The 14,633-nt window shown below is 42.4% G+C and overlaps 2 protein-coding genes across 2 annotated transcripts; one reads left to right on the top strand and one right to left on the bottom strand.

The window, feature by feature from the left end:
* Positions 1-3,760: 3,760 nt before the first annotated feature.
* On the bottom strand, positions 3,761-5,725 carry trim13 (tripartite motif containing 13). The gene is made up of 2 exons (XM_061842047.1): positions 5,270-5,725; positions 3,761-5,029 (listed from the first exon to the last, which is right to left on the bottom strand). The coding sequence occupies exon 2, from the start codon at positions 5,018-5,020 to the stop codon at positions 3,893-3,895; it is 1,128 nt and encodes a 375-aa protein (XP_061698031.1). The 5' UTR covers positions 5,021-5,029; positions 5,270-5,725; the 3' UTR covers positions 3,761-3,892.
* A 1,799-nt stretch (positions 5,726-7,524) lies between these two features.
* Positions 7,525-13,875, top strand: LOC133512430 (SPRY domain-containing protein 7-like). Its single transcript, XM_061842048.1, has 5 exons — positions 7,525-7,681; positions 9,315-9,431; positions 10,622-10,788; positions 11,662-11,764; positions 12,752-13,875. The coding sequence occupies exons 1-5, from the start codon at positions 7,564-7,566 to the stop codon at positions 12,847-12,849; spliced, it is 603 nt and encodes a 200-aa protein (XP_061698032.1). The 5' UTR covers positions 7,525-7,563; the 3' UTR covers positions 12,850-13,875.
* Positions 13,876-14,633: the final 758 nt, after the last annotated feature.

Raw genomic sequence — 14,633 nt, 5'->3', positions numbered from 1 at the left:
GTAAGCGGAAACACTACAACGAAAGCCGAAACTACGGTGGCTGTAAAGTGGGAAACACTACAACAAAAGCCAGAACTACGGTGGCTGTAAAGTCCAAAACACTCCAACGGAAGCGGAAACACTACAATAGTCGAAGCTACGGTGGCTGTAAAGTGAAAATCACTACAACAAAAGCGGAAACACTACAACAAAAGCCAAAACTATGATGCCTGTAAAGTGCAAAACACTACAAGGAAAGCAGAAACACTACAACGAAAGTTGAATCTACGGTGGCTGTAATGTGCAAAACACCACAACGGAAGCGGAAACACTGCAACGGAAGTCGAAACTACAGTGGCTGTAAAATGCAACACACTACAACAAAAGCCTAAACTACGGTGGCTGTAAAGTCTAAAACACGACAACGAAAGCGGAAACACTACAATAGTCGAAGCGACGGTGGCTGTTAAGTGCAAAACACTACAACGAAAGCCGAAACACTACATCAAAGGCGGAAACACTGCAACGAAAGCCGAAACTACGGTGGCTGTAAAGTGAAAAACACCACAACGTAAGCGGAAACACTACAACGAAAGCCGAAACTACGGTGGCTGTAAAGTCCAAAACACTCCAACGGAAGCGGAAACACTACAATAGTCGAAGCTACGGTGGCTGTAAAGTGAAAAACACTACAACAAAAGCCAAAACTACGATGCCTGTAAAGTGCAAAACACTACAAGGAAAGCAGAAACACTACAACGAAAGTTGAATCTACGGTGGCTGTAATGTGCAAAACACCACAACGGAAGCGGAAACACTGCAACGGAAGTCGAAACTACAGTGGCTGTAAAATGCAAAACACTACAACAAAAGCCGAAACTACGGTGGCTGTAAAGTCTAAAACACGACAACGAAAGCGGAAACACTACAATAGTCGAAGCGACGGTGGCTGTTAAGTGCAAAACACTACAACGAAAGCCGAAACACTACATCAAAGGCGGAAACACTGCAACGAAAGCCGAAACTACGGTGGCTGTAAAGTGAAAAACACCACAACGTAAGCGGAAACACTACAACGAAAGCCGAAACTACGGTGGCTGTAAAGTGCAAAACACTACAACGGAAGCGGAAACACTACAATAGTCGAAACTACGGTGGCTGTAAAGTGAAAAACACTACAACAAAAGCAGAAACACTACAACAAAAGCCAAAACTATGATGCCTGTAAAGTGCAAAACACTACAAGGAAAGCAGAAACACTACAACGAAAGTTGAATCTACGGTGGCTGTAATGTGCAAAACACCACAACGGAAGCGGAAACACTGCAGCGAAAGGCGAAACTACGGTGGCTGTAAAGTGAAAAACACCACAACGTAAGCGGAAACACTACAACGAAAGCCGAAACTACGGTGGCTGTAAAGTCCAAAACACTCCAACGAAAGCGGAAACACTACAATAGTCGAAGCTACGGTGGCTGTAAAGTGAAAAACACTACAACAAAAGCCAAAACTACGATGCCTGTAAAGTGCAAAACACTACAAGGAAAGCAGAAACACTACAACAAAAGCAGAAACACTACAACGAAAGTTGAATCCACGGTGGCTGTAATGTGCAAAACACCACAACGGAAGCGGAAACACAACAGAAGTGGAAACACTGCAACGGAAGTCGAAACTACAGTGGGTGTAAAATGCAAAACACTACAACAAAAGCCGAAACTACGATGCCTGTAAAGTGCAAAACACTACAACGAAGGCAGAAACACTGCAACGAAAGTTGAAACTACGGTGGCTGTAAAGTGCAAAACACTACAACGGAAGCGGAAACACGACAACAAAAGTGGAAACACCGCAAGGAAAGCCGAAACTACGATGGCTATTAAGTGCAAAACACTACAACGGAAGCGGAAACACTACAACAAAAGCCGAAACTACGGTGGCTCTAAAGTGCAAAACACTACAACGAAAGCGGAAACACTCCGAATGGACAAAACATGGCGTTGTTTGGATCGGTAAACAATATGTCCGGGTACGGCACGCCTTCGCGTCACTTCTTGTCCAGCAATGCGGAATGGTGTGTTGACGGGTGTTGCGTACCAGGAAACAATATACTTCCTGAACTGGAGCCTTGCCGAGAAAGTCTGAATAAGGTTTTGGCTTTTGTTTTTGTGTTTTGCACTTCTCGGCCCCTTACTTTTGTTTTGGCGTGCTTCTGCTTTTGTTGTCGTGTTTTGCACTTCACAGTCATCGTACGAATGTCCCGACTTGACTGTCCCCCTGATCCACTTTTGGCACCCGCTCCAAAGTTTGGGAAACTTGATTCTGATTCAAATTTGCAATGCAAATATGAGCGATTTTGAAAAGAAAACACTGTTCTGGCAGACAAAACGTCACAATGAACACTTGTCTGATAACTGAAACATTTTTTCCCATATTTAGTATATTTAGCCACGTGACTTCATTAAAAACTGCGATGGCGGCTGATATGATTAAGTGTGCCGCATTAAAATTAGACTCATATTGTTCTTCACTCACTTAATGCTGCAGATTTACAATTTGCATTTGTTTTGTGTTTATTTGATAACATTATCAAAATATAATCAGTAATTGTTACGAAATGCGTGATGACTCGTTTTCGACATCGCGACCACTTCTTGGTAGCAAACATGCAAAGTTGTGTTTTTTTTTTAAACTTAATATGACGTCTAGAAATAAACAAATGAAGCACATTTTTGATGGTTATGAGCTATATTTAGATGACTGCAAAATGCAGGTGACGTCGCGCGAACGGCTCAACGGGCCTCGTTTTTTTTTTTTTTTTATTTGGGCCTTTAAAAGCAATAGTATGATAGAATTACTTATGTTTTCCAAAAATAGACATTTTTTAATTTCTATATTTGTGTTGCGATTTTTTTTACCTCCGTTTTTTGACGTTATTTAAAAGGGGAAGTTCTAACGACTTGGATAATTTCATTACAGAATGATTGCGACATAGGCGAAGGAAAACTATATTGCATATTTTTTTCATTTGTCATTTAGTTTTTTTTTTTTTACAACAGGTCTGTTGAAAAAAATAACTTATTTTATTTAATAAAAATGAGGAATCGTATTGGGAAAATGAACCATTTGGGGGCAATTCATACGCGCTATATTGCGTGCGGTGTGTCCACTTATTGCCATATAATTTTTTTTATACAATCCGCTTTAATTGGCTAACATTTCTGAAATTACCCACATGAAATGCATCGTGTGTAATACCGCCGTTAGTTTTTGGGGGACCATGAAAATATAAATTTTTATGTACGGTTATATTTGGAGGCCTACTGAAACATGAAATATTAATGGTGCGTTTATTTTCATGCTATAACTGTGCGTGTGTGTGTCACTACTGTTATCACTGCAGTCCAAATTGTTTGTCTAAATATATTTTAGACAAAGCCATGTCCACGTAATTGAGATTACAATCCCACAAACATTTGATTGACATTTAGTCATTGTCACATAAACATACATGACTGACGAGACCGAGCATTTTTTTTTTATTCTTTAGCAAATATGTAACGTTAATTATGGCTTTTGAGGAAGATGGCTTCCATTCTTTAGTTTTTGCAACCCTTTTTTCCCCCGGTCTAATATTTTACGGAGGCCCCCGTTATGCAACGAGTGTCACCTTGAGATATTTTTACTTCTATTGTATCATCCAATTGAATTCAAACAAGCATAGAAAAAAAGTGATCGATTTGTTTTATTTGGAAAAATATGAAGGAATAGGAAAAGTGAACATTTCATTAGATTGTGCGTATATATATGTAAAAAAAAAAAAAAAAAGAATTGATGTACTCATTTTGCATCCAGATGCTGCAGATCTTGAAAGGTGGTCCCGAAAGGGGGGTTGGGGGGACTCCTCTTCCCTTCACTGAATCAACGGACAGCTGCCAAAGTAAGTGACAGCGGGGTCTATGAATTTGGCCACGACCCACGTGGTCGCGCCGGTCAGGTCCCAGAGGTGCTCCCGGGCCGCGGGCGGTGGCAGCAGCTGCACCAGAATGGACAACGCCAGGAAGACACCGCACGTCACGAGGATGGCGACGAACCGGCGTGAGCCCCCCGCCGCCGCCGCCGCCGCCCTCTCGTGGGACACCGTCATTTTGTCGACGTCACCCAGCCTCACCGCGTCCCACTTTTTGACGTTGAGGGGCGCCACTTCTGGGGGTGTCCGATCCGCCGGAGACGCCTCCTCCCCGGTCGCCTCCTCCTTGATCGCCGCCAGCGTTTGGCGAAAGTCGTGCATTCGCTCCAGAAAGCCGAGCGGCTCCGTGACCCCGCGGAAGGCCTCGGCCGAGGCCAGGGCGCTCTCCTGGCGGTCCAGCGTGTCGCGCAGCCTCGTCATCTCCGGGTCGAACGCCTGCATGACTGCCAGCCTCCTCGTCTCGAAGTCGCACAGAATCTCGCTCCTCTTGTTCTCCAGCGCGGCCGCCAGCTTGTCGAAGTAGTCGCTCGCCCGCTCCGAGTCCTCGTTGACCGCCTGGAGCGCCCTCTTCTTCGCGGCTCGCAGCGTCTCCAGGCGGGCGAGGGCGCCCGGGCTCGGCCAGCCCTCCGCGCCGCGCAGCAGCTCGTCGAAGGCGCGCTTCTCCCGCTCGTACGCCTCCTCCAGGGAGCAGAAGCGGTGGCCGCGGTGGTCGTCGGCGGTGGCGCAGTAGCCGCAGATGAGCCTCAAGTCGGTGGCGCAGAACATGTTGAGCGGCTGACCCGGGTGCTGGGCGCACGCGCCCGCCTTGGGCGTCACCTTCAGCCGGGCGTACTTCTCCACGATGCCGCGGAGGGAGTAGTTGACCTGCAGGCTGCTGGCGCCGTTGTGCGGGCTCTCCTTGCGGCACGTCGGGCACCTGAACGGCGATCGGGAGAAAGCCGAGCCGCGGGGGGGCTCCAGGAGGGTCTCCAGGCACCTCCGGCAGAAGCTGTGCGAGCAAAGCAGGACTCGGGGGTCCTCGAAGAGACCGCAGCAGATCGGGCACGTCAGCTCCTCCTCCAGCTGCTCCATGTTAACCTCCTGTCGACACACAGACACACACGCGCGCGCGCGCATTAAAAATAAAAAATGAAAATATGAAAAAAGGGGATCCTGTCACGTTGGCGCTTCCGTGGCATGACTTGACGTCGAACGCAACGTAACGAAAAAAAATCAAAATGGACGCGCGACGTCGACGGACGCCCGTCGCGGTGTTCGTGACACATTAAGCGGGAGGGGAAAAATGAAGAAAGATGAAAAAAAAGACGAGCGTTCACTCACCAGCTGTTGGCAGAGGACGCAATCGGGGCGCTTGTTGCCGTGCAGACTTCGGCAACCCACTTCCGGGTTGACGTTTAACTCCGTGCGCGCCGGATTTTGCTCAAGTAAAACGAAACCGCAACAAACGCTGTGTCCTAATTCTTAAAACTTGACCGCCGTAGTCAACACTGGAGATTCGTGCGTCATTTTTTACTGAAAATGTACATGCAATTATGATCGTATTTTTGGAGCCAAAGTTGACTTTTTGTAGACGGTCTCTGGGAGCCCGAGAGAGGCGGGAGCGGCTGTTGCCATGCAAGACACGATAGCGTGGAAAAAACTCTCAACTTGGCTTTTAAGACCCACTTTTCCCCTTTCGCACGATCTTGCCCCACTTCTGCGCGATATTAAACATTCGCCGATTATCTCGGCCGAGTTCATTTGTGATATCCATCCGTTTTCCGCCGCGTATCCTCACAGGGGTCACAGGAGCGCTGGAGCCTATAGTCCAGCTGTCAACGGGCAGCAGGCGGGGGACTCCCTGAACCGGCTGCCAGCAAGTCGCAGGACACATAGAGACAGACAACAATCGCATTCGCATGAATTTACGATAAATATTTAGAGTTTGTATATTCTAATATATGTTGCTGTATGTCACGAATCAACAGTGCACGGGCGGACCCAAATGCAGGACTCCTCAGACGATGACATGATGTTCACTGGGTTTTATTATAAACGAAAGTTGTGCACGACAACACAGTCCAAGAAGGCAGGATCCATAACACAAGAAACAATGTCCGATCACTATGAGTATGCTTTACCGCATCCAGGGTTACTCCGCCACTGCGCCATTATAGTCCAGTCACGCTTTTGGTTATGCTCTTTAGTTGACTCATAGTTAGCGGACATTTTTCGCGTGTTTTGGATCCTGCCTTCTTGGACTGTGTTGTCGTGCACAACTTCTGCTTATAATAAAACCCACTGAACATCATGTCCTCGTCTTGGAGTCCTGCATTTGAGTCCGCCCGTGCACCGTTGGTTCCCGACTCCTATATATTTATACTTAGTATCATGGCGGCACGGTGGATTTTTTTGTTGTTGTTTTTTTGTAGTTTCTCTTCAGTAAAATGTAAACAATTGCATGTAATTATATATATTTCTCATATAAATTGGACTGAGGCAGCACGGTAAAGTTTTGGCCTCACGTTCTGAGGTCCCAGGTTCAATCCCGGTCCCGCCTGCGTGGAGTTTGCATGTTCTCCCCGTGCCTGTGTGGCTTTTCTCCGGGTGGGCACTCTGGTTTCCTCCCACATCCCAAAAACATGCAACATTAATTGGACACTAAATTGCCCCTTGGTGTGGTTGTTTGTCTCTATGTGCCCTGCGATTGGCTGGCGACCAGTTCAGGGTGTACCCCTGATTCCTGCCCGTTGACAGCTGGGATAGGCTCCAGCACTCCCCGCGACCCACGTGAGGATAAGCGGCAAAGAAAATTATTGATGATGGATTGATAGTATCATATTCACAAGAAAATATATCCAAATACTGACTGGTATTTGGAACTGTTCATAATGTTGCCACATGCACATGTAAATATGGATTTTCATTTTTTTTAATAGTTGATTTTGGATGTTTTGTGTGAGAAATAAAGCTTCCGTCTTTTCAGACCCCCCCCCCAGATATATGAAGAACACTGCAGATTGTCGTCGCGTACTAAACTGCCAGACCAGTTTTTGGTTTGTTTGTTTTCATCCATTTTGTAGGGACGTCCAGTTCTTGGTAATGTCACGCTTGTGTCATATTTTTCCACATGATGATTAATTTCTTTGCTGTGTTCTGTGTAGTTTTATGTAGACTTACACACACTATTTCCCTATGTACTGTGTCTATAAGAGCAATACAGATATTTCTAAATCAATATCGTTTTGACTGTGTCAATTTTGAATTTTTTATATTTGTAAACGTCTACTTGGTGATGCAACTCTCGTGCAAGCGATGCGCTTTTGTCTTATGATAAAATTCCCATTTAATTAGGATGAACGCGCATCCCTTCGAAACCCACGCGTTGGTTATGTAACATCTATATCCAATACTCAGCAAGTCACGTGTTGGAAATTTCGCCCCGGATTTTTTTCATTTTTTTATTTTTTTGTCTTCCCTTGTTTCCATGCCATCAGGAGCAACTGCCGATCGTTGCCGCTGTGATTGGATGGGCGGGGGGGGCAATGTAACTCCGACCTCCGCCTCAGGGTGTCGCTGTGGTTAAAAGCGGCCTCACATGTGGACGCTTTCCGGAAGCAGCGCGGCGTGTTCTGATGCTTTGGAAGATGGCGGCGATGTTTACGTGTTGTCTCAACTGCTGCGGGGATGAGGGCTCGGGGCATATCCAACTTAAAGAAATGCCCACTGTTCAGTTAGATACTCATCGCATGGGTAAATACATTTTTACATTTTCCGCGCTGGTTTTACGTGGAAACATTGATATCACTGTATTCGTTCAACCTGCGTGTTTTGCTCCTTGGCTATTAGCTAACTTGATACTAGCTACAAGCTGTCCATATTTAATGTCTATCTTTCTATCGCGTTTCACAGTTTTAGTTTTTTAATACGTTGTTGAGTTTGTTTTATCAATGTTAATAAAATGTAATTAACTAAATGATATGTAATTGTTCATCTATTTATGCCCGTGGGGCATGGTGACAGAAGAAATTAATTGTTTTCTGTTAGATGGGAGTAAAGACATACGGCAAGGAAAGTATCTATTTAAAAAAAAAAAAAAAAGTTTTTGTTTGTTGGTGTGGCGTGAGATTTTTCCACTTGTAAAGTATTACTAAGTATGTGTCTTTGCTCCGAAAAGGTTGAAATTCGCTGCTCTAGTAATATGATCTATTCAACACAATGGAAGCATGTTTGCACATAACCACAAGCAGTGGGACGAGCTTGGTAGGCTACGTAATGTTTTGTTGATTGCTTGCAAGCGGTATCATGTAAAAAGTATGTCAACATACCTCAAGTAAGCCTTACACGAAGTTTTTTCCTGTCCTGAGCACCTGTGACCACCAACACCCCCCATTTTCTTCTTGTAATAGTTTGCATTCGTGTTGTCACATCCACGGTAACATCTGTTCAGTATTTGGCCACATTTGAGTTGACAAGATAAAGCCCAGCGATCGTAAAAAAATTAATAAAAATTGTATTAGAATAGAATATTTTAGAGCAGTAGTGCAATCATAAAAGAGCAAATTTGTCTCGTCTGATCCGTGCATTACGTATCATTTTGTCTCTCCAATTGTGGTAACATTTATTTATTTTTGAACAACTTTGATGGCTGTCGGATATTTACAGTACTAGGTTGAAAGACCAAAAAACAAAAAAATTATATATATATATAAACTAGCTTTTGGATTCAGATATACAACAGCGACTCGGAGTTGATCAATGAGATCAATCTTTGGCTGATAACATTAGTGTAAAGTCTAATTTTTGATGAACCTTTTGCCCAGTGGTTTTCAAACTTTTTGGGGTGTGTCCCCTTTTTGGGGGTATAATTATTTCCACGCAGGTGGGGTGCCCCCCATTTTGAAAAAGGACTTACTTAGTCTTCATTGAGTTGAACAAGCAGTCATGATGCAAACTATTTTAGAGGATTCTACGGACGACAAATATCACACTCACACAAGGACCAGTGAAAATTCCCCAGCATCAATGCTTATTTTACCGGATGACAAAATGGTGGCAGCCAATTCATATCGTACGACATTTCAAGGTTATAAATTTGGGTGGCAGACGAAAGAACGGCACACTCATGTGTTTTGTTTGTTTTCCACTTAGAGCCTTGACGTGTTCTCCATCCAAATATTTTCTGTAATTATGACTTAACTCCTGTGTTAGCATGATAGTCAACGCCGGGTTCTGTCCTGTGATCAAGTTTGGCTTAATTTTCGTATAAACAGAGAATGCCCTCTGCTCGACTGCTCAACTTAATCTGTGGTGAACTTCCTCCGACATGCTTGCATTTGTCGTTTCACTTTTAAAGGGCTGACTGATTGTTTCTGTTGCACCGCAGGCACCGATGTCGTCATAGTGAAGAGCGGCCGCAGGATATGTGGCACCGGAGCGTGCCTGGCCAACGCTCCTCTGCACCAGAACAAAAGTTATTTTGAATTCAAGATCCAGTCTACTGGTGAGTTCCCACCTCGCGTGTGTTTCACAGAGGTTCTGAGGTTAACCGCTATGCTTTAATGGGTACTGGTGATTCTGATAATGCTTTATTTGCTGTACAGGCAATGTTTTTTTCTGCTTTTTTGAATATTCTTAATAGTTACAGAAGTCAAACAGTAAGATAAGCTCGGCGTAATAGAGGACAAACATAATTGTCTCCTTTCGACATGACCTGGGTTTCGTGTTGAAACAAGCGGAGAGGGAGGCTATCTTAAAATAAGTCAACTTTTCAAAACTGTTATAAAAGTGTAAAAATAAGTAAACAACTGTCAAATAAAATCAAGTAACTGAATAGCGCAGAAGAAGCCCAGAAATCAAGTTTGCACGACTGGCCTTTCCGCACAACCTCGTCTGCCTGACCAAAGAGTGCGAAAACCTTGGCGTTCTCGGATTCCCACCTAACTTTCAATTGTCATATTAAAACCAGCTTTTTACTATGTGAAGAACATATCCAGAGTTTGAATGTTTGCATGTGTCAAGCAGACCAGGAGAAGCTCATCCATGCTTTGATTGCAGGTAGACTTGACTATTGTAATGGTCTTCTGACTGAGCATTAAACAGCTGCAGCTCCACCAGAATGCATCTGAATCTACCTCAATTGCTTGTAGAAGAAGACAAAGCTAACTTAAGCGTGCATAGAGGACTGTGCTAATTTTGGGCGTACTAATAGCAAAACACTTTTTTTTTTTTTTTTTTTTTAATTTAAAGGGAAATTCCAGTGGTTTGGATTAACAATGTATCCAGTAGGTCATGTAATATGTCCTGCATCTTGAAAATGTGATGTTAATCCTCTCTCATTTAATGGTGTTTTGAAAAGATTTTTATCGACAATTACGAATTTTAAGGGGCGCTGCTCCTCAAATCTGTATGGAAGTATTCCTCCGTCTTCCCGATCAACCAATACTGCTATTTCTTCATCAGATGGGGATAAATCCGAGAAATCAATTGAGCCTTTGGTGCAGGAACAGGAGGAGGGGGAATAAAAACTGTCATAAACTCGCGCGCCCTGTCGTACGGGAAATAGGATATTTCTTCATATCTATACCTAAGACTTAGATTTTGCTACCGTACACAGAGACTGCTTGGTTTTTCTGTTTCTGTCGCGTTGGTGAATCCCGTCCAGTTGATACGTGTGTATGTGTGTATTAAAAGGTGTGTGGGGAGTGGGCGTGGCCACGCAGAAAGCCAACCTCAATCAAGTGCCTTTAGGCCGAGACTGCAACAGCCTCGTCCTGAGACATGACGGCTGCGTCGTCTACAACAGCGAAGAGAAGACCCGCCTGCCCGCCAACAATCTCCCTCAGGAGGGCGACATTGTGGTGAGTGCTCCTTGGAATCGGAAAACTGAACTACAAATCTCACAAAAAAGGTTAAAATTGCCTCTGAATGATTGTATACAGCGACACGGTGGGCGCAGCTGGAAAGCGTTGGCCTCACGGTTCTGAGGACCCGGGTTCGATCCCGGCCCCGCGTGTGTAGAATTTGCATGTTCTCCTTGTGCCTGTGGGTTTTCTCCAGGCACTCCACTTTCCTCCCACATCCCAAAAACATGCGACATTAATCTGACGCTCCGAGGTGTGATTGTGAGTGCGGCTGTTTGTCTCTTATGTGCCCTGCGATTGGCTGGCAACCAGTTGAAGGTGTACCCTGCCTCCTGCCCGTTGAACAGCTGGGATAGGCTCCGGCACTACCCGTGACCCTCGTGAGGATGAGCGGCAAAAGAAAATGAATGGATGGATGGACTATTAGCATGACCTAGCTAACTTTAAATTCAAAACGCTGGATATGAACTAATGAGGATGTAACAAGCATTGTCGTCATGCAACATTTTGCCGAAATGTGTAATACTGTAGTACTATGAATAATGTCTGCTTCCCTTTTGGGCATGTGGGGTAGTGACCCACCAGATCCAGCAGAGGGAGCTGCACTCGAAAAATGGTGCAATATCTCGATCTACTTTTTTTTTTTTTTTAAATATTGTTATTTCCTAAAACATGCTCAACATCACTTCGGTCAAGCACGGAGCATCACATGTATCCAGTGCCCACACTGAAATGTTACAAGATTCCTGGAAATATTTAGCATCAAGTCGCACATTGTCATCAGTGAGACATTGAAAACACTGGTTGAGGATGCGTTCATAAAGTATGAAAAATTTGGAATATGATATCTAATACGGACGTCATCCACAGGGCCTCACGTACGATCACGTGGAAATGAACTTGTACCTGAATGGGAAGAACATGCATTGTCCCGCGTCAGGGATAAGAGGCACTGTGTATCCCGTTGTTTATGGTGAGTACATCTGTTTTTTATACACTAGCACAATATTTCACAAGTATTAACATAAGATCTATAACAAAGATCCATAAGTATTAACATAAAGGAGGATTTTTTTTCCTCATCCACTGGGGGGGGGGGTCGCATCAGGACAACTGCTCACCTGTCAGTTGTGGCAAAGCATTACACGGGATTATTATTTTTGTGTATTTTACGTAAATAAAAAATGGATTATCTGTTGTTTTTTAAATCAAAGGCTATTATCAAAGAATGCAAAATTGCCTTCAAATTCATCAACAAATCTGACCTCATTTGAAGGTGTAATTTTTAACAGATTCTTATTATATTTTCAAAGCTATCAAAAGTGTGATCAAGATTACATCTGGATTAAATTTTGATACATTTTTTTACCTGCATATGCTGCACTTTTTTTTTTTTATATAAATTTCAGGAAAATATTTGAGCGCATTTTGAAATGTCACCTGAAATTTCACATAATGCAATTAATTCACTGATTTATGTATTTGAATTATTTATATTATTTAACTTTTGAGTTGATGTATGATTTCTCATCAAAATGAAATTGTGCCCATACTTAGAAGAATGTCTATTTTTACATCGAAGATTAAAAAAAATATATTTTACATGCACATTGTTAGGTTTATTATTTTGAGTGATTTTGATTCAGTTAAGTTTTTCTTATTTATTTAATGTAATGAAATTTATTCACCATGTGCACTTAAAGCATCATGAAAATACATTTTTGCATCACAGCTACTAAACTTGCACCACCCCTTTTTTTTTTTTTTTCTTACTTCCAAACAAGCAAATATTGATTTATTTTTTTTAAATATTGATAATGTAATTATGTAAGTGTGCATATTTTGAATTTAGTTTTATTTGTGTAAAATTTTTGAAATGCTCATTTAATCAGCGTGCACGTTCCGGCACCGAATGAACGTTAAAAAGTGACCTTCGCCTCGCACTTTTTTCATTTTCCAGTGGACGACAGCGCCATCTTGGACTGCCAGTTCAGTGACTTCTACCACACGCCTCCGCAAGGATTCGAGAAGATCCTCTTTGAGCAGCAAATCTTCTAAACGAGCCGTCTTCGTCATCATCGTCGTCGTCGTCACCCTCGCACGCCGTGTCACTTCTCTTCTCTTTGATCGCGATTGGCTGATGATCTCCGGCTGATGCCCCACCCCCAGTCTCCGCATATTTCCGAGTGGGGGGGAACGATCCAGTCATGATGAATTCGAACTCTAATAGCATCCTAAGATTTCCAATCTAGGTTTCCCAAAGTGGATTCTTTCAGGATCAGAAGCCATTTCTTGGGATATTTCTCTGTGTGTGTGTTTTTGAACATGTAATTTGTTTAAAAAGGCCCGCACTGACATAGAAATGTATTTATTCTATTCACACATCCGTCTTAATTCTTTACTTTTAGTGACTTTCGCGTTGACCTGAGTTTGAGGTTCATTATCAAAAACAAGAAACTATGTATGGAAGTAAATATGTGCCACCAGGATTTGAATTTGAAATGTAAAGTGATCACATTATTAAATGTATTTCAGTGAAACTTTTCATTGCTAACAATTCAACCGGCTACAAATCGGTGTCTAAAATTCACCGTCTGTGCCACCAGGCAGGGTTACTTCAGGTCAGAACCAGTCAGTCACTGGATAACTGAATTGTTAACATTGAAAAGTTACACTGAAATACAACTATTGTAAATTTGATGACTTTACATTTCAAATTCAAATCCCGGTGGCACATATTTGCTTCCATAAACATGGCAGTTGTCACTATGATTTCAACTGAGGTAAGTTGGTACCTGTCGAGACTGAAAGACAATTTCCACAAACGACTCCTGTGCCCTTCCGCCTGATGTGTGTACCTTAACATTTTATGGTGTATTTATTGTTAAATATCAATATTATCAAAAGTGGTGTCACTTGGGTGTGAGGCTGAGCTGCTCTGTGGTTTATATTGTTGCAGATTTGCTGCTGAAGTGTTGACAGTTACGTTTCCAACTACGTACATACTTGTCTTAGTTTGCACTAATAATGTGATTGTACAAGCAAATCCGAATACTGTTGATTAAACGTTTGTGTCTGCAGGAATCATTAGTTTTTTTTTCCCATTGAATCATTGAAGGGTAGTGGTTTTTATATACAGTGCATTTATTTAGGATTATTTTTTTATGCTAACATCTATTAAACTCACTTTGTCATTTAGTGCAAAGGAAAAATATTTAAAGTTATTTTTTTTCCATTAAAAATTTTTGATACAAATAATCACTTTTAGTCACAATATATGTATATATATTTTGTATTATTGGAAAGAAACGATGTTTCTCTTGGATTGAAAGGAAAATAAATTAAAAAATACTACTACAAGGAAACTAATACTGAATACTGAAAAGATTAATCAAAAATCAGCGAAACATAAAAATAAATTCACAAAATTACCCCCCACACACACACACAAATAAAAATGCTCCCAAAAATAGTTTTTGTCCAGCGGAGATATTTTTTTTGTGTATTGAATATGGGAGAGCTTGCACAATCGCAAGGTGTTCAAATACTCGTTTTTCTCACTGTGTGTGTGTGTGTTTGTATAACTAAAAGTAATAAAATCTGTCCTCTTAAAAAAAAACTTAAAAAAATTGTATATATATATACACACGTATACACTTTTCTGTCAATTTAAAAGCAATACGTACGATGAAAATGTTTTCTTTTCCCACCACAAAAATAATTTGTCAAGTTTTCAAGTAAAAAATAAATTGTGACAGACCTCCAGGAATGAGATGCCCACTCACCGGCCGCATATTAATGCAGATTCATGTAAAGCAATATGTATCACACAACAGCACAAC

This window comes from Syngnathoides biaculeatus, chromosome 14 (assembly GCF_019802595.1).
Source record: "Syngnathoides biaculeatus isolate LvHL_M chromosome 14, ASM1980259v1, whole genome shotgun sequence".
NCBI classification, from domain to species: domain Eukaryota; kingdom Metazoa; phylum Chordata; class Actinopteri; order Syngnathiformes; family Syngnathidae; genus Syngnathoides; species Syngnathoides biaculeatus.
Note: the sequence above shows the minus strand (reverse complement) of the source record. Positions and strands in the feature narration are given on the sequence as shown.